The 19879-nt window shown below is 37.6% G+C and overlaps 1 protein-coding gene across 3 annotated transcripts in view; it reads right to left on the bottom strand.

Moving 5' to 3' along the window:
• Positions 1–13551, bottom strand: part of PSIP1 (PC4 and SFRS1 interacting protein 1) — a 32549-nt gene extending 18998 nt beyond the window's left edge. The window contains exons 1-3 of one of the 3 annotated variants that reach the window (XM_044685368.1): positions 13427–13551; positions 12806–12999; positions 8805–8881 (exon numbers count right to left, since the gene is read on the bottom strand). In XM_044685368.1, coding sequence (XP_044541303.1) covers positions 8805–8881; positions 12806–12877 — 149 coding nt within the window. In that variant the 5' untranslated portion in view covers positions 12878–12999; positions 13427–13551. The remainder of the gene's footprint in view (positions 1–8804; positions 8882–12805; positions 13000–13426) is intronic. The other 2 variants (XM_044685375.1, XM_044685382.1) reach the window with 2 other exon arrangements.
• Between the last annotated feature and the right edge of the window lie 6328 nt (positions 13552–19879).

The following is a 19879-nucleotide window of genomic DNA, read 5'->3' as shown; positions in this document are numbered from 1 at the left end:
ATATATATATATATATATATATATATATATATATATATATATATATATATATATATATATATATATATATATATTATATAACAGGACAACTGATTTTTACAGCTCTATCACATTTTATGGTTGCTATTTTACTGAAAAGGAACCAGAAATTAACAGCAAAGGGTTTAATTTTCTTAGCAACTGTCTTTTCATCTATTTACTTGAATGTAATAAAAATGTTCTAGTTAATTCCTAAACTTTACATTCCATGCAAACTAATTCTCCACATCTTTTTTTTTTCCCCTTAAACCCTTACCTTCCATCTTGGAATCAATACCATGTATTGGTTCCAAGGCAAGAGAGTATAGTGGTAAGGCTAGGAAATGGGGGGTTAAGTGACTTGCCCAGGGTCACACACAGCTAGAATGTGTCTTGAGGCCAGATTTGAACTTGAATCCACTGAGCCACCCAGCTGCTGCCCCTAGTTCTCCACATCTTGCCCAGACTCACCCACATGAATTTGAATTACTGACATTTTTCTATATCATTGCATGCTTTCTGAATTCTTTTTAAAAGTACAAATCTTATTCTAATTTCTCCTCCCATACTCATACTACATGTATGCAAGAGACTATCTACACCTGTAATTACAAAATAGAAGCAAATGTAAGAAAAAAATTTATAGCATCCTAAAAACTGATGATTTCAAGTAACTACATGAAACTTTTTTCCTTCACAAATGTATTACCTTAATTTTATTACCTCTTTTAAAAAGATGTAAAATGCAAGAGAAACATGGGACTTAAAGAGTAAATAACGAACCTACAATAGGAAATAAGATCCTAAATTCAGTTCTTTTGTGTCTAAAAGCACATTTCAGTGAAGCCTAAGTAATCAAGAGTTCTGATTACAAGCAACATGCAACATATTTCATATAATTTACCATAGAAATCAAAAGCTTCAAATTTAAATAAATTTACAGCAGTCTTTGAAATGACTAAAATGACAGGATCCTGTGAAATTAAAAGACAAGTTTTTAAACTTTTTTAACTCTGACTTTATTTTGAACTCCAGTAAATTCTCTTATCTCTTTAATAAAAACAAATTAAGTACCACATATTAACAAGATTATTAACTTTGAACTATCAGACCAGATATTATCCTTCTGCACATTTTAAAGGAATCTTCCTATTTCACTAAGAAATATTAATCATAGGTATATGCTTAATGAGGGGCAGATATAAATATCACAACTGAAACCACTCCCTCCCACCAAATTGATCAAAGTCTTACTTCATTTGATACACAATTCTATTATAAAATAGCCTTAAAAAGGGGAACATTAGGCAGAACCCTTGAATTTTAGTACATATACTTTTTAATACCCAAAGATAAGAAATCAAGTCTACTTTTCAAAAGACATCACTGTCCTAACACATTTTTTAAAAATCTCCATTGACAAACAAGATGGGCTGAAAATTTTTATTTCCAAATAAAATAAAAACAATCTCTCATCAAGTGACACACTTGGTCCTTTCAATTAAAAAATAAAAACAGCCCTATCCAAGATATGGCCTAAAGGCTGATAGTCACTCCAATTTACCAGTACTAAGAACAGTAACAATGGCCAAATTCATCCATTTTCACACATATATATGAAAAACTATAAACATATATATTCTAAAGATGCCAAATTTGAATCTTTTCATTGTTATTTTAAGCATATGCTTTTGATGGGAAGGACAAAAATGAGGAAAAAAAACATAAGAGAAATAATACCTAATAAAATCATTTGGTTGGGGTGGAACCCCAAAAGCAAAAAAAAAAAAAAAAAGAAAAATGGGGAGGCATATCATTGAAAACTATCAATTTTATATTGCTTTATTGGGGAATTTTCTTTTAAATATGCAGTGAATAAAGTGCCAGGCCTGGTCAGGAAGATCCAAGTTAAAACCTGACCAGAGACACTTCCTAGCTGTGTAACCCTGGGCAAGTCACTTAACTCCATTTGCCTAGCCCTTGCTTTTTTGTCTTAAGAACTAAGATGGAAAGGGTTCTTTGGGGGAGAAAAAAAAAAGACTGGTATCCTTAAATGTAATTTTAAAAATTAGAAACTTTCCATGAGAACACTTTAAAAATTAATAGCATTTTAAATAGATTTTAATATAAAATACCTTACATATGTGGTGTTGTTTTTTTTTATGTATGGGGAAAAAAGGTATCTGAGAATTGAAACCCATGGGCTCTGCTGATGTCCATTATATATAATGTCAAGGTTTCTAAAAAAGGCTCCCAGCATCCTGAGTAGACATCCTACTGCAGAATTGCTGAAACACACAAAAAAATTTAGCAAGGATAGGCAGGTTTGGATGGTTTGCAACCTGAAGTACCTATTGTCTATAATATGGTCCCACATTCCAGATATCTGAGAATTGCAAATCATATTACATATTTGTGCCATTAAAATATAGGAGCAGAAATACTTGGTTGGATTGGTTTATCTTTCAGTAGAGAAAAATGAGGAATGACTATTCTCTAAGCTTATTGTTAACTCAAAAAGATTTGACTACTTCCCACAAAAAAATGTAAATCACTTAAATAGCTGAACAAAACTAAAACTACATCTTAAAAAGCAAGGTCTGAGTTTATGAACAACTCTATAAAACGTCTGAGTGTCAATCCATTGAGTTTATTAATGGAGCAGGAATTCATTATGTCTGAAATACTTAACTAAAAAAAATCTTCTCAGGGGCAGCTGGGTAGCTCAGCGGATTGAGAGTCAGGCCTAGAGATGGGAGGTCCTGGGTTCAAATCCGGCCTCAGACACTTCCTAGCTGTGTGACCCTGGGCAAGTCACTTGACCCCCACTGCCCACCCTTACCACTCTTCCACCAAGGAGCCAATACACAGAAGTTAAGGGTTTAAAAAAAATCTTCTCTAATTTAAAATTTTTCTGTCAATAAATTGAATGATATTAAAAACCTCACATTTTAAAGATGTGATCAATTTACAAAGCTCTTAACTAAGAACAGAATTATGCTGTTTTTATAGTCTACGAATTACTGAATGTTCAAAAGCAGTTACTCAACTAACAAGTTACTTATAACAATGCCTTCCCCAATTCTATGGAAACAGAATCCATATCATCTACCTTATGTACTGATGCTCTGGTAATTCTCTCCATTTTGTTCAGATACTATATGGCATAAATTCTCCACTAATTTACTACAGCAACAAGGTTAAGATAACAGAATGAATATTCTGAGAAAATACTGTACCATGATCACATTCAGCTGCAATTACATTCAATTACGTTCTGTGTATATTCAAAGAGTAGGAAATTTATTGAGTTAATAAAATTATGATTCAGGTTCATTTATAGGGGTTCATTCTAGCTCAGCAGATTAAATTGAATCCTATTTTACTCTGGTTAGAAATGAAACTAGATACTATACTGAGGGGTGGAGTGGGGTTGGGGGTGTCACTGCTTTGCAGCATGGACATACCAACCCATTTTGGTAAGGCCTATGGACTTATCAGAATGTTTTTAAATGGCTAAAATTTTCAAAAGATTACAAATGAAACCTATTACATTGAATTATCTTTTTTTTAATAAAAGTTCACTGACCTCTGGTAAAGAACTCCTGCCATTATCGCAAACTTGCCCCAGTCAAAACATAAAACTCTCACAATTCTGGCAGTCTAAACCACTTGGAAAAACATTGCTTTTAATTTAATAAATGCCCCTGGAGTAGTCACCTATCTTTTAACACCTAAATTAAGGGCGTTTGGGGAGTATTAAGACACTACCTTTTCTCTAATTCATGAAAAAAAAAACAGGCCATTATCACAGACCTAAAAGCCAACATTCCTAGATCGAAGCAAACAATTATTTTAAGACATTTTGCAACACTGTAATTCTGACATGTTCTAAAAAAGATAAATGATGAAATTGCCCTTTTATGCCAACTATCCAATCTCTCTTTTCTTTTTATACATCTAAATAATCAAGTTCTTATTTGCAAGGTATCTCCTCTTCATTATAAGGCATGATAAATTTACATCTACAACCCCTTAAAAATCCTGAGTTGTGAAAAAACAAATTCCATAGATTTGTGTATGCAACACCTTCATAAATTATCTTTAATTTCCTATGTCTAGGATTCCAGAAAGCACATTTTTTACTATTTTTATCAAAATGACATGGAAAACAACAACTAATTTTTAAAAGCTTCTCAGAGACACGCTCTTATATTGGTAAAATTAAAAACAATTAGTATCTTTTTGGGGAAGCAATATGGTACTATACAAAAATGTTACCAAATAATATTCTTTAGACCAAAAATTGTTATTAAGAACAAACCCTGAAAATGTTATCAAAAACAAAACAGGAGGTATAAATAGTTGCAAAAAGAAAAGCTAGACTCAAACTAAGAATCCAACAATAACCAAGAGGGAAATGATTAAATAAGTTTAATCAATCAACAAAGCATTTATTAAACACCCACCATATGGTAAACATTTGCTGGGTGCCAGAGACACAAGTACAAAGAATGAAATAATCCCTAATGCAAAAGGCTTGCAATCTAATGAGCTTAAATTTTAATCAGGTATATTATAATAATCAATTACTATTATGGCTTTAAGAAAACAGGATAGATTATCTTAAAATACAAAGCAGAAGCCAAAGAAATGAAGTACTAGCTACTCAACAAAAGAAAAATGAGAGTTAAAATGAAAACAATCTTGATAAGGACTTTCAAGAGCTGTCTACACATTTACGATTCTTTGTGTTGAAATAAATTTAAATGCAAATAACCTACACAAAATATTGATTATCAATGTCTAGTTTTTATACAACAAATCTGTTTACATGGAAACCAAAGCAACAAAACAAAAGCTGCACAAGACAGAATTCTTGGAATATGAAATCAGGAATTATGTTCTAAGTTTCTCATTGTTGGAACTTGAAAATTTCATGTTATTTAGACAAGTAACTGAATTTATGACATAGCTAGTGAACATGAATAAACACCAAACATTTCCAAGTTTATTTAACACAATGGAATGTTTATGTAATTAAAAGTCCTAGGGGAATAACAGTCATTAAACATGAATTATAAAGAAAAGGAAAAATTAAAGACATTAGTTTGCCAAATCAATAGGCCTCAAAGCCAGGACCACAGACAAATTCAATAAAATAACTGGAATTAATTTTCAATAAAAACTATTTTTAGGGACAACTAGGCAGTGAATTAAAAGCCAGACCTAAGAAGGTGGGGGTTGGGTACTGGATTTAAATCTGGCCATAGACAATTCTAGCTGTGTGACCCTGGACACGTTCCTTAACCTCTCTCCCCTTTCCCCACTGCCTACCCTGTATCACTCTTTTGCCTTGGAACCAATACACAGTACTGATTCTAAAATGGAAACTGAGTCTAAAACAAACAAAGGAATGAATGAATGAATACGAAAATTAAGGTGTACTCTCCTTTCTTACTGGGATAACCAAGATAACCAATCATCCAAAGTCTTCAATCTCTAACATTCATTACTGGAGCATTTATATGACCAGGTTAATTTTTGTAGTAATGCCATTAAAAAAAAAAAAAAAACAACACACACACACACACACACATACTAATCTGTCATGTCATTCTCAGATACAATAGCTGTATCTTCAGAAAATAAATGACTAAACATTATGTTTTTTTCTGAGAGTACTATTTCTAAAATAACTTCAAAGGTCTTTCTTACTTATTTTACTAGGATAGTTGCCCCAAGGACAAGCTTCTTCCTTAACCTAGGAAATCACTTCAAAAATTCCAGTAATTCAGACAATAAATCTGTACCCTTCTCCCTTACCATGCTGATTTTCCCAATATTCACTTTACTTATTATAAGCAAGGCAAAAAAATCAATTAGTCATAAAGGTAAGCAATTCTTATCCTTACCCCAAAATGATTCTTCCTACAATAATTAGGAGTAGGTATCATGTAAAGACTGCCAAAAACAATGAATAAACATAATAATCAGAAAATGCTACTTATGGTAAAAGTTACTAGAGCATTCACTTTTCAAATACATCCCAAATACATAATATTGAATGGTGTGATGATCTAGCCCCAAGTCTATAATAAGATATGGTTTCAAGTCCCATTTTTGAAATATGGTTTTGCAACCCTTGACAGTACTTGTAACCTCCCAGTGGCCAAAATGAAACACTTTATGTTGCAGATCCCACTTTATGTTGCAGATCCTCTAATCATAAAGGGAATTTCTTCAACAGGAGTTCCACAGGCCACAGAAATCACAGGTCTAGACCCAAAATACAATTACAGAGCTACATGTTTAGTTCTGTTAGGTGCAAGATCCAGTCCTTCATTCAGATTCAATTATTTTATAGAGAGGCCTATTAAAGTAAACTGCCTCAAAGTTACAGAAGTCAGAATTCAAAATCCAAGTCCTCTTGACTTCACATACAATACTGATTTTTTTTTTTAAATCCTTACCTTCTGTCTTAGAGGGGGGAAAAGGATAGGCAATTGAGGTTAAGTGATTTGTCCAATATGTCACACAGCTAGGAAGTGTCTGAGGCCATATCTGAACCAAGCTCCCTTCTTTGTGCTTGACTTTCAATATAATGAGCCATCCAGTTGCCCCCACATACAATACTGTTTAAATCTATCTAATTCTACAATTGAAGGACACCCCAAGAATGTATAGATAAAACTAAAGAGAGAATACTAAACTTTCAAGATTTGCCTTAGCTGATCCTATTATAATTACTTCAAAATCAAATATGATGCTAGTTGCTTATCTACTGACAAAAATCTAAAACCATTTTGGAATATAATTTTAAAACTCTTATCTGAGATTGCATCTCTATACATTGAAGAATTATTTATTTTATTTTAAACCCTTAACTTCTGTGTATTGGCTCCTTGGTGGAAGAGTGATAAGGGTGGGCAATGGGGGTCACACAGCTGGGAAGTGTCTGAGGCTGGATTTGAACCTAGGACCTCCCGTCTCAATCCACTGAGCTACCCAGCTGCCCCTACATTGAAGAATTATTAAAGCCACCTGGTTAATTGGTCATAATTCAGAGGAACAATAACCAAATTATAAAGTGATTAAGGGGGGAAAGGGGGAAGAGGAAGAGAGAAAGGTATTACATTTTCTATTCACAAAACTATGTTGAAGGTGCATGGCTTTACCTGCAAATCACCTATTTGTGTTTCCAAAATACATTTAAATTTTATGTCATTTACTTAAGCATAAGGCATTATCAATTATTTTCAGGTTTTCTTTTCTCGAGAAAGCCTCATGAAAAGATACACAAAAGTAAACTTTTCCCTTCAGTTTTCCCTTCTACTCTTTAGCAAAAATATGTACCCTTGTACAAACTACACCTCTAACTATGTTTTACTACCCTCAGACACTCACAAACTCACATTATATAGAGCAGGGGTCGGCAACCTTTTTGGCCGTGAGAGCCATAAACGCCACATTTTTTAAAATGTAATTTCGTGAGAGCCATACAGTACTCACAGTGCGAGCTCCTGTAACAGCACCTAAAAAAATAGACTTCATGGCTCCTGCAGAAAGAGCCATATCTGGCCCTCAAAAGAGCAAGATATGAGAGCCATACGTTGCCGACCCCTGATATGGAGCATGACCCTTTAAGAAGCACTGCTGTTTGTTGACCCTAAAACTAAGGATCAAGTGGATGAAGATCAGTTCAACGCCTAAGCAATCTCAAAAAACCTCTAGGGATGCCAGAGTACAAAATGTGAGTGAGGAATTTGGGGAACAGATTTAAAGAAAAGCTGGGAAAAATGTCACTTGACTAGACCCACATTCAGCTTTTTTCAAGTCTTTTACACCAAATTCTATTTGCCCAGAGTTTTACTTTAGATGTGCCAAATACTAGCTCAAAATATGGTAGCAACTTTGTATAATCTAAAGGCCCTTTTCTGCAATTTAAATGTTATATACTTCTCTCAACATTAAATTATTGATCAGAGTATTTTCTGGTAGTGCTTTCATTTGGAAAAATATTCTAAATCAAGACATAAATTACAAATAATCAGCTATTTAAAAAAGTCTGAGTGATCTTAAATATACATTTGATGCCAAAAATGGAATAGCAAAATCCTGAATCGCAAAATAACTAAAATGATATTAGAATACCAGAGCTCAAGTCCCAAGTGTAAAATACAGAGGCAAAGCCCAAAAGCTAACACAGCAGCAAAAATAGTAGAGAAATGGCAACACTAGATGGTAGAGGGCAAAAGGGACTGCAAAAGGAGGGAATGGCTTAAGCAATGGTCCAAATAAAGCAGGAGCAGCCCAATATATCTAATACATTGAGTACAGAATGGGTCAGGGACAGGCTCCTGACTAGTCACACAGACTTGCTGGCTAGACCACTGCAAACATCCATGAAAGGAAAGAGGAATAAATTTCCTTACCTGTTTTATCTGGCACCCCACCCCCCAATATGTACACAGGGACTGGACCTCTAGAGATAAAATTATGTAGTATACAAAAAGATTTTAGGACATAGTTGGAAAAACAATGATGCTGTTACAAAAAATGCAGACATTACCAAGGGAAGTCAGCTATTGCTCCAGAATTAAGGAGTACTGGCCTTAAAAAGCTTATAACCAATAAAATCAGTGAAAGCTTGAGAGGACGTGTCCAATATTCAATATTAAGCTTTATTTTTATGTTGATTAAATATTTTTTCTTTGAATTAATCTTTAATTTTCTACTTTACAACTTACTCAATAAAATTTCAGATTTTAATCTAGAGAACTTACGTCTCATGAGTTCCAAAAAAGAAAATAGGCAGTTTATTTGTAGGTGGCTTTACAGCTCCATCAGGAACTTCGTCTACCTAGAAGAAAAGATTTTAAAAATTAGGATCTTTATATTTTAACCTGAATGAGCCCGAGAACATTACTCAGAAGAAACTAATAAAATCATATAACACTGAGACATTTCTTGACTATAATTAGGACCAAAGCACAATAAAAATAAATTTTTCTTTTAAAAGTTATGCTAATATCAAAAAATACTAAAAGGACTAATAAGGAACTTATTAAATTCAGGATTAAAAAAAAAAGTGGGGGGAACAGCTAGGTAGCTCAGTGGATTGAGAGCCAGGCCTAGAGATGGGAAGTCCTAGATTTAAATCTGACATCAGACACTTCCTGTGTGACCCTGGGCAAGTCATTTAACACGTTGCCTACCTAGCCCTTACCACTCTTCTGCCTTGGAACCATACACAGTATTGATTCTAAGATGGAAGATAAGGGTTTTTTAAAAAAACCAGGATACATTTGTATTGATATTCTACCATGTATTTTAAAAACATTTATTTCCAATTTTACTTACAATGTACAAAAAGTTCTTTTTGAAATTTAGTTATGAAAACATCTCCATGGCAACTCCAACGAATAGTGATACATGATAAATGGATAGTAAAAGGTTGGGACAAAGAATTTAAGACTTGAAACTAGTGAGAGTATCCTGTTTGGGCTGAGGATTTTTTTCCCCTGAATTTGGAAAATATGGACAAAAAAAGTTCTGACCCAACCCTAAAATAGTCAAAACTGTAATTATCTAAAAAGAACTAAAAAGGGGGCAGCTGGGTAGCCCAGTGGATTGAGAACCAGGCCTAGAGACGGGAGGTTCTAGGTTCAAATCTGGCCTCGGTCACTTCCCAGCTGGGTGACTCTGGGCAAGTCACTTGACTCCCATTGCCTAGCCCTTACCACTCTTCTGCCTTGGAGCCAATACACAATATTGACTCCAAGATGGAAGGTGAGGGTTTAAAAAAAATAAATTAAAAAAAAATAAAAAGAACTAAAAAAATGATTTCTATTTGGCTACAAGACAGTTTCAACTGGATACAAATGTCTGTTTTTAGAATTCACTGTACTTCAACATAAGACACTTAAGAGACAGGGTATAGGCAATATAGAGAAATGGCCTCAGATATAGGAAAGCTTCAAGTCTTATTTTTGATACTTACAGGCTCTGAGACCAGGAGTGAGTCATCCCACCTCAATGCCAAGCAATTCATTAAAACTAAAATAGCAGTTGTGGATTTGTATTGGAAGAGGGAACATCCATCCCTATTAAATTTTCTATGCCAATGAAATCACTTTCTGGTTCTGGTTAAAACACACGAAACAAAGGTGTATAATCTTGAAGAACCAGAAACAGTCTGTCTAGATTTCACTGATTCAACATACTATAAATATGTACTATGCCATCTACACAAAATTTTATGCTAGGTGAAGCAAGGAACCTGTGATGTACTGGAACTCTAACCAATACAAACCACCTCTAACTTACAATATTAGGCGTTGCTAAAGAATTGGATAAAATATAGCATTTATATAAAGCTTTATGGTTTCATGTTATCTCATTTTACACAAGAAGCCTGGAAAGAAGGTACTACTGTTATCCCCATTTTAGATGAGGAAACGGAGGCAAACAGACTAAGTAAGTAACTTCCTTAGCTAGTAAATATTTGCTGAAAGATTTGGACTTAAACTCATACAAGCCAGTAGGTGTTAGAAGAGAATTTGAATCTAGGCTTTCCTGGCTAAAAATCCAGTTCCTGTGCACACCAAACATAATGAAATAAAACAGCTTAGAATCTACTTAAAAACACAAACATGCTACCAACAAAACTAGGGATAGGTTTTTAAAAAAATACAATCACCTAAGAGCCAGGAAGATCAAGGTTATAGTCTTTGCTATGCCAAAAACTGATCCTTCTGACAATTTAGTCTCCTCTGTCAATTAAGGTTATTAGATCAAATAAGTTCCAGGAGTAATCTAGACAATTAAATGTTAGGAGTAAAGGGAGAAGAAAGAGATAGAGACAATACTAAGTAAACAATGAGTTAATGGAAGAGACGTAGGACCTCAAAGCTGAGTAAGCTAGTTGGTTTGGGTCAAGAAGTCCTAAGTTGGGGGGCGAGGGGGATGTGCCAAGAAGCAGCTAGGTGGGGTTCTATAGTTATCAGGCCCCAGAGATAGGGGTATCTGAGTTCAAATCTCTACTCTTCCTAACTGTAAGACCCTGGGCAAATCACTAAACACCCATTGCCTTGTCCTTACAACCAATGCATAGTAATGATTCCAAGTCAGCATGTAAGGCTTGCATTAAGAGTTAGAGGGAGAAAAAAGTCCTAAATTCAAATCCTACATCAAGACACTATGTGACCCTCATAAATCACTTAACCTCCCTAGACTCCCAGTTTCCTTATCTGTAAAATGAGGTGATTAGTACCGCCTATTACAGGGTTGTTATGAGATTAAATATTGTTGAAATCCAGGTCTAAAAAAGGAAAGATTACTTGTTTACAAGATTACTCCTGGATAAGAAAAATAACAAAGAAAAAAGCTTTTTGCAAGTCACTGGTCACAAAGTATTAATTATTCAACTATATAAAAGAATTCAAGTGCAAAGGATTCTTCAATTAAACAAGCACTCATTAAGCACTTATTATGTGTTGGTCACTGTTAAGTACTGAGGATATCAAAACAGGTTAAAACAATTATTTCTGTTAGCCAGGAACCCATTTTAATTGAAGAATCAAAATGCAAACAACTATGCACACAGAAGATATACAGAGTATAAATGGGCGGTAATCTCAAGGAGAAAAAAAAATACTTCAATAAACACTCCAACAGGGAAAAAATTGCTAACTATGTTATCTTTCTATTGAAGAAATGTTTAGATATATAACCTTTGGTGTCATCTAAGTTGCAGTACAGTCTGACAGCTGTGTGACACCCAAGTAATTCTCTAAAACTGTAATTGTAAAAAAGCTACAGATTTACATTGGTAAGAACTTCTCCAGTAGGAGAACATTACATCAATGATATCACAAGTTTAGACCACTCCCTCATCCTTCTGTTTAAGGAATACATAAAATTGTCTGGGTATCCTATATTACTCTTATGATAAAAGGTTTGTCTTACTTTTTTTCAAAACTATGTTAAAAGGGGAGGGATTAAAAATCTACAACAAAATTTATCTTTCCTAAATCTACTAAAATAAAAATTAGTTGTAAAGAATAGAAGATATACTCCCAAGCCTTACAAAATTTGATAATCATTTTTATTTACTTTTCCACCAAGAGCTAAAAAGAGAACCTTTTTTGGCTTTATTGTTATTTTTTCTGTTCAATATTAAAAAAATTTGTAACCTATAGCCAGTCTATCAACAATCTGAGAGAATTTGGGACTTTAGGAAAAGTCAAAAAAATCCTTCCAAACTGTTCGGAACAACTAAATATAGATAGCTAAAGAAAAATCACTTTTTTCCTTCAAAGTTTACCCTGTTAACGCCTGATACAGCTATAATTCTGTAAAATCCCCAATATTTATAATGCTCCTGAAAGAGATGTTAAAATGGAAGAAATGAGCTGAAAGTTAGGTTTGGGAAAAGAGCCAATTAAAACTAATTTGATTTTGTAAGCTCACCTTAAGGAGAAAAAAAAAAACAATAGGAGCCAGCAAGATGAAATGAGACAAACTTGTTCCCATTTTTTAAAAAAAAGATACTGCAATTAACAGACCTCCACCCCCACCCTATCTAGTTATTTTCAAGGGCTAAAAGAAAACGAAGTCAGTAAAAATAATTTGGCTGTTCATTTTCTACAAATTCTATGCTGAATCGACAAAAAACTTGCCGAGTAAAAAAAAGGATGTTCAGGGATGCATACGATGGGCGTGAGGATGGCGGGGCAAGTCTTGGAGCAGGACCGCTAATCCGTACTCAGCGTCAGTTACTTACTCGGGCTGGCCAATGGGGGTAACCTTTCATCTTGGCGAAGATCAGATCTCCGGGTTTGAAATCGCGAGTCATCTCGGGGCCGCAGAGCCTGGGGGGTCCCGACCCCACCGAAAGCGGCTGTGAGGAAAAGCTGCAAGGGGGAGAAGGGAGCCTCAGTCTGGGCTGCCAGGGAAGCCCGGTGCCTCCGGATGCGCCTGAGAGGAGACGGAAGAAAAGCGGTTACCGAGGCCCGGACGCCGCGGGGGGCACCCGGCACCACCCCCTTCCTCCTCCCCTTCCCGAGAAGTGCACAGCGGCCTCGGCCGACGTCGCAAGGCCCACAGATACTGCCCAGCCCCAAGAAGCCTCCTCCAACTCCCGCCCGGTCTCCCTCGAGCCGCTGTCGGGCGGAGAAGGGGCCGCGCCAGACCCCGAGAGCGGCACGGCGGGAAACAAGTCAAAACCAGGAGCGACGTAAGAACGAGCGGCCCCGCGTTGCCCCCAATTCACCCTGGAGCCTGGCCCCCAGAGGCCGCCACTAACCGCCTCACCTAAGGCCGGCGGCCCCCCACCCCCAAACTCCCTGCACCCGTGGGTCAGGCCGCAGCAGGGGAATGGGCCGGCTCTGCCGCCTCACCTTACCTGCCTGGGCCTCGAGCCTTCGCTGCGGTTACCGCCTCCTCCTCAGCGTCGGCGCCCACGCGGGGTTAAGCTGCGCCACCAGATGCCGCAGCCCGCGCCTCCTCCCTCGGCCCCCGAGACGCAACTGCCGCCGCGACTCCCGCGCGCTTCTAGCTCCGCGCCTGCGAGCGCTGGGGGGCGGACCAACAGGCAGCATAAAGAAGGGGGGGTGGAACGAGGAGAAGACAAAGATGATGGCCGACAAGGCAGCCTCTTATATTGGAGGCAGAAGCTACTGTGGGCATCCGAAGACTACAGATATTTTAGGAGATCAGTATTGCCGCCTGCGCGAACAGAGGGAGAAGGGATCGAGTACTGCAAGAACGCCTCCCCCTCCAGATGCTTTCGGAATGGATGATTCCTCCACATCCTCCTCCCTCCTCCCCCGTCTACTGGCTTTCTACGTGCCAGTGTGAGTGTGTGTTAGTGTGTGTTTGTACGCGCGCGTGCGTGTGTAGGTGTGTACTGTATCTAAAAGGCGGGGAAGGAATCTGCGATTGTTGTTGCTGGGATTTGGGGGCGGGCATCCGGGCTTCTGGCCTCGCGGGCTGTTTTGGGGAGGGAGAATCTGGCGGGCTCTGGCTGCGCGTGCTAGCTGTATTTTTGGGCGGGCCGGAGGCCTTACAGCTGCGCTTGGATTAGCATCATCCGCTCAGGGGATGCTTCTCAGGCCTGGAGAAGATCGCAAGGAAGCCCAGCAGCGAGACCGAGCCCTCAGCAATGAATGGGCCTGGAAATCATCGCAAAGCGAGATGGAAGCAGTTCGGTGCCATTCCACCCTGCTTTACGGTTCAGGAATGTCAGCGCCAACAATGTTGAGAGATTTTCCTTTAGATATTCCAAAATAATTAGATGACTGCCTTAGAGGTTTGGCTAGGTCTGAGGTTGAAGGTGCTTCCAGGATTGACTTTGCTAATGAAATATCCTTAAAAATTACAACATACCTTACAAAACTTCAAAAGTGGGCATTTTCTAATTCTATGGCTACCCTCTATATTTTAAAGAAAATGTTGGAAGTGAATACCTAACCTCAGGAAACAAATTAATCACCAACTGAAAGGAATCTAAAAATCTCTGCCTTTACCTGGCCCACCTCCTTCAACTTATCTCACTCTCCCTAGTAATTTGTGCACCTGCTAGTCACCTTTTGTTTTGTTTTGTTTTGTTTTGTTTTGTTTTGTTTTTTAAACCCTTAACTTCTGTGTATTGGTTCCTTGGTGGAAGAATGGTAAGGGTAGGCAATGGGGGTCAAGTGACTTGCCCAGGGTCACACATCTGGGAAGTGTCTGAGGCCACATTTGAACCTAGGACCTCTCGTCTCTAGGCCTGACTCTCAATCCACTGAGCTACCCAGCTGCCCCTAGTCATCTTTTAATATTCTAAATTCTAGTGAGTTTTGGATTGTATCTCCTGAAGAAAGATATTTTTCATATGGTAATTGCTTAGTATGGTTTTGTTAGGTAAAATTTAATACACTGTTCTAAGGCAGCATAGAAAGGGACCCTAGAGATCATCTAGTCCAAGGGTACCAAATTTCTCCAGAACACTATATTTTGTAAGTACTGGTGGTGTCCTCAAGATGTCAATCTGTTATTCTTTACTTGTGGTCCTGGGCTGTCCCATCTCCTTTTCAAACCATAGATATCCTGGATGATATCTCAGTATCATTTCTGGGTCACAGATCAGTGGTGAATATAAGCTACAGGTTTTTATTTCAACATATCATGTATTACATGACCTTTTAGATTACTTTTTTTATTTTTCAGGGAGCACATACATCAGTTTCAAAAGGAAGAGACAGCTTCTGCTCTTCTTATTCCCTATATTTGGAGCGTGTAACTTTGATGTGGTACTTTTATGAGGATTTCTGGTCTCCTCCACTTCTAGCAATTATGAAGACTTCCAGGATGAGGGCTGCCTAGAGCTTAAGCTCTGGCTGCCTATTCTGTTTTAAGCATAGATAATTGCCATTCCAGCTTTCGATGCAACTGTGGGAGTTCAAGAGTTGAGCAGGAGTTCCATTTTCTAATATCAAGTGAGATATAATGTAGAGTGACCATGGCCATCCAAAGATGTTTGGCACTTTTTATGGAGAAAAGAGTCCAAATGGAACAGTAAGTCTTTCTAAGTGGTAAATTCTATCTAGATGTAGTCTCCCCAGCCTAAAAAAAAAGCACAAAACGCTCACTTGGCCCCAACATCCCCACTAGCCATTATCCTACATTTCTCCTCCCTTTCATGGTTAAATTCTTAACATTCATGTACAAGGGGCAATTAGGTGGCTCAGATAAAGCACCACCTAAGCCTGGAGACTGGAGATCCTGGGTTCAAAAGTGGCCTCAGACATCTGTCTTGGAACTGTTGTCTCTTTTTTATTTATTTGAAAATTTTTATTTAATTAATTTAGAATATTTTTCCATGGTTACATGATTCATGTTCTTTCCCTCCCCTCCTCTCACCCCCCTCCCATAGCCAATGAGCAATTCCACTGGGTTTTATACGTCTCTTTTATCAAGACCTATTTATTATTATATTTGCACTAGGGTGATCATTTAGAGTCTACATCCCCAATCATATCCCCATCGACCCATGTGATCAAGCAGTTGTTTTTCTTCTGTGTTTCTATTCCCACAGTGCTTTTTCTGGATGTGGATAGTGTTCTTTCTCATAAGTCCCTCAGAATTGTCCTGGATCATTGCATTGCTGCTAGTAGAGAAGTCTATTACATTCAATTGTGCCACAGTGTATTCGTCTCTATGAATAAGGTTCTCCTGGTTCTGCTCCTTTCACTCTGCATCAATTCCTGGAGGTTGTTCCAGTTCACATGGAATTCCTCCAGTTCATTATTCCTTTCAGCACAATAGTATTCCATCACCAACAAATACCACAATTTGTTCAGCCATTCCCCAATCGAAGGACATCCCCTCATTTTCCAATTTTTTCAACACCACAAAGAACGTGGCTATAAATATTTTTGTACAAGGCTTTTTCCTTATGATATCTTTGGGGTACAAACCCAGCAGTGGTATAGCTGGATCAAAAGGCAGACAGGAACTGCTACTGCTGTCTCTTCTAAGACACAGAAAGTAAGAGATTTAAAGAAAGTCATCTACACCTCTTTAATGCCAGTGCCTTGTATCTGACGATTATCTCCAATTTATCCTGTATATAATTTGTCCATAGTTATTTCCATTTTGCCTCCCCTAATTAGATTATGAACTTCTTGAGTACAGGGATTGCCTTTTGCCTTTCTTTGCATCCCCAGTGTTTAGCACCATGCTTGGTAAATAGTAGCTCTTAATAGTTGCTAGTTGACTAATAGTTCCTCTGCTTCCTCTATTCTTGCTCTGTCTCTGCAATCTGGTTTCAGACTTCATCATTTAACTGAAACTGCCCTCTCCAAAGTGAGTGATAACTTTTTTTTAACTCTTTCCTTCTGTCTTAGAATCAGTGCTAAGTATTGGTTCCAAGGCAGAAAAGTGGTAAAAGCTAGGCAATTGGGGTTCAAAGTGGCTTGCCCATAGTCACATAGTTCCAATGATCTTTTAATTGCCTAATCCAATGGTCCTTTCTCAATTGTAATCCTTCTTGATCTCTCTATGGGCATTGACACTGTTGTTCACCTCCTCCTGGACTCCTCTAATTTCCTTTCCCAGTTATATTTCTCACTGACCCGTTACCTCCATAGTTGCCTTCTCACTGTGGGATTTTCCTTAGATATTTCTCACCAAAGAACCTCTGCCATACCTGCCCCTTCTCTCACTGGTGAGTTCTGTCTGAGGCCTCTCCATTTTAAGTATGAGCCCAGACCAGCACTGATTCATTCCCCTTCCACCCTCTTACTCTCCAAACTTGGCTGTCATGACTCAGCTGCCTTCTAACTCTGGGAGTTCGCTCAGCGACCAGGACCTTGTTGGTCAGTTGGCTTCCCCCATTAAAAGGAGGGTTCCTCCAGGGCAAGGATATTGTGTCTCCCTTTGCTTATATTAGGATCTACAGCCCTTAGAATAGTGTCAGGCACATTGTGAATTCTTAATGCTTGTTGCTTGTCTGCCAGTCTACCAAAATGTTCATGATGTTGCTCTTTCCTGGTTCTCCTGTCTGATATGCTGCTCCTTAGTCTCCTTTGCTGTTTCTTAATCCACGTCATGCCCACAATAACTCCCAAGGGTCAGTCCTGGGAACTATTCTCTATTTATCCTAGATCACTCAGTGATTTCATTAGCCCCTGCAGGTTCAATTACCATCTCTGTGCAGATGGTTCCTAGATCTGTATATCCAGTCCTAGTCTCTCTCCTGAGTGACTGTCTCAAATCTTCAACTGCCTCTTGGACATCTCAATAGGAAGTCACATCAGCATCTCAGGCTCACCATATCAAAAAGAGAGCACTTTACTTTTTTCCCAAAACCTTGTCCTCTTCTAAACTTCCCTATTACTGCTGAAGGCAACCCTACCTTCCCAGTCACTCGGGTTTACAATCTTAGTGTCATGCCTGACTCCTCACTCTCATTCCATACATCCAATCTGTTGCCAAATCTTATTGCTTCTATCTTCAGACATCTCTAATATAAATCACCTCTCCACTCATTCAGCCACAATACCAGGTGAGGGCCTCATCACCTTTTAACTATATGATTGAAATAGCTGTTTAACTGGTTTCCCTGATACAGCTCTTCCCATTCTAAAATTTCCTCCACTCAGCTGCCTAGGTGATTTTTCTAAAGCATCAGCCTGACCATGTCACTCCCTTGTTCAGTGACCTCCACTGGCTACCTGGTACCCCCAGGATCAAGTATAAATTCCCCCATTTGGCTTTTAAAGTCCTTCCCTACCTGGCCTCTCTTGATCTTTCCAGTCTTCCTACACATTACTCCCCTCCCCAAAGGACATAGTTAACATTTGATTGTTGTTTCTCTCAGAAACTCTCCATCTCTCATCTTCGCACTAGCTATCATCCATTCCCAGAATTCTCTACAGCCTTAACCCCAAACACCTCTACCTTTTGGTTTCCCTGGCTTCCTTCAACACTTAACTAAAAGCTTGCCTTTTTCAGAATGACTTTTTTAGCCCTCTCCACTACCCTGCAGCTTTTGCTTCCTCATTTAAATAATAACTAACATCTATATAGCCCTTATTATGTGCCAGGCACTGTACTAAGCACTTATAATTTTTATCACATTTGAGCCTCATAACATTGCTGGGAGGTAGATGCTATTATTATCTCCATTTCACATAAGAGGAAAATGAAGCAAACAGGTTAAATAACTTGTCCAAGATCACACAGGTGGTAGTGTCTAAAGCTGGATTTTAACTCGCATGTTCCTGACTTTAGGCCCAGAGCTCTATCCCCAGCACCATCTTGGTTATATCTTGTATGTTATTTACGTATTGTCTCCCCCATTGGAATATATGCTTCTTGAGGGTGAAGACCTTATTTTTTACTTTCTGTGTAACACCAAGAATTAACAGTGACTGAAATGTTTGTTGACTATACCTTGGAGAACAACTTATTATTGACACAGCAATCATTTCTAAATTCTAAATTAGCTATATTTGCAAAGACATTCTCAAATAGTAAGGGGAAATGCTGTCCTTAGGAAAAAAGGAAAATATGAAAAGACACTGTAATTAAAGCAGTTCTGAACAACCTGTTTGAACAAGGAATGAACATTAAAAAATGAGAAGTAGAAAAATAAAGATATTGATCATAGTTACAGCTCAGAAAAATTAATGTAAAACACCTTACAAAAGGAGAAGATTAAAATAGCATCAGCCAACCAATTCTTGATCTTGCCAAAGAAAGAGTAAAGGTAGTCAAAAGCAAGACTAGTTGCAAGTATGAATGACAAAAGCAGATCACAAGAGCTCTGGGCCTTGCAAAATATTGACAATCAACTGGGGAAATGAATCTGCCTAAAGTTTGGTATGAAATCTATTGAACCCAGATCATCCTAAGAGCATTTATTACGAAGTTTAAAGGAGACATGGTCATTTATTTAACACCTGCTGTATGTGAATTGTTGCACTGGGTGCTCAGTACCAGAAGACAAAATTTAAATTTCCCTTTTCTACCATAGAACATCAGACAAAAAGGTTTTTTTTCAAGTTAATTTTTATTAATTTAACAAGCACCAAATAAAATGGACATTTCCATTTCCATAGAACTGCATGAAACTACAGATCTCTATTATGTAGAGGCTGCTTTTCTTTAAAATTATATAATAAATTCAACTGTAGCTTTTGAAACTAACCTGTTTATTGTTCTTTCTGGTCTTCCTTCTATTTTCTTTAAATGTTTCAAAAAGATGCTTCAATGACCCACTTTTCTAATTTTTACAAACCATCCCATATTTGTTCCATGAATTTTATTTTTCTTTTTTGGTTCAGTGGTAGTGGGTAGTAAGAGGGGAAAA

This window comes from Gracilinanus agilis, chromosome 1 (genome assembly GCF_016433145.1).
Source record: "Gracilinanus agilis isolate LMUSP501 chromosome 1, AgileGrace, whole genome shotgun sequence".
Lineage (NCBI taxonomy): Eukaryota > Metazoa > Chordata > Mammalia > Didelphimorphia > Didelphidae > Gracilinanus > Gracilinanus agilis.
Note: the sequence above shows the minus strand (reverse complement) of the source record. Positions and strands in the feature narration are given on the sequence as shown.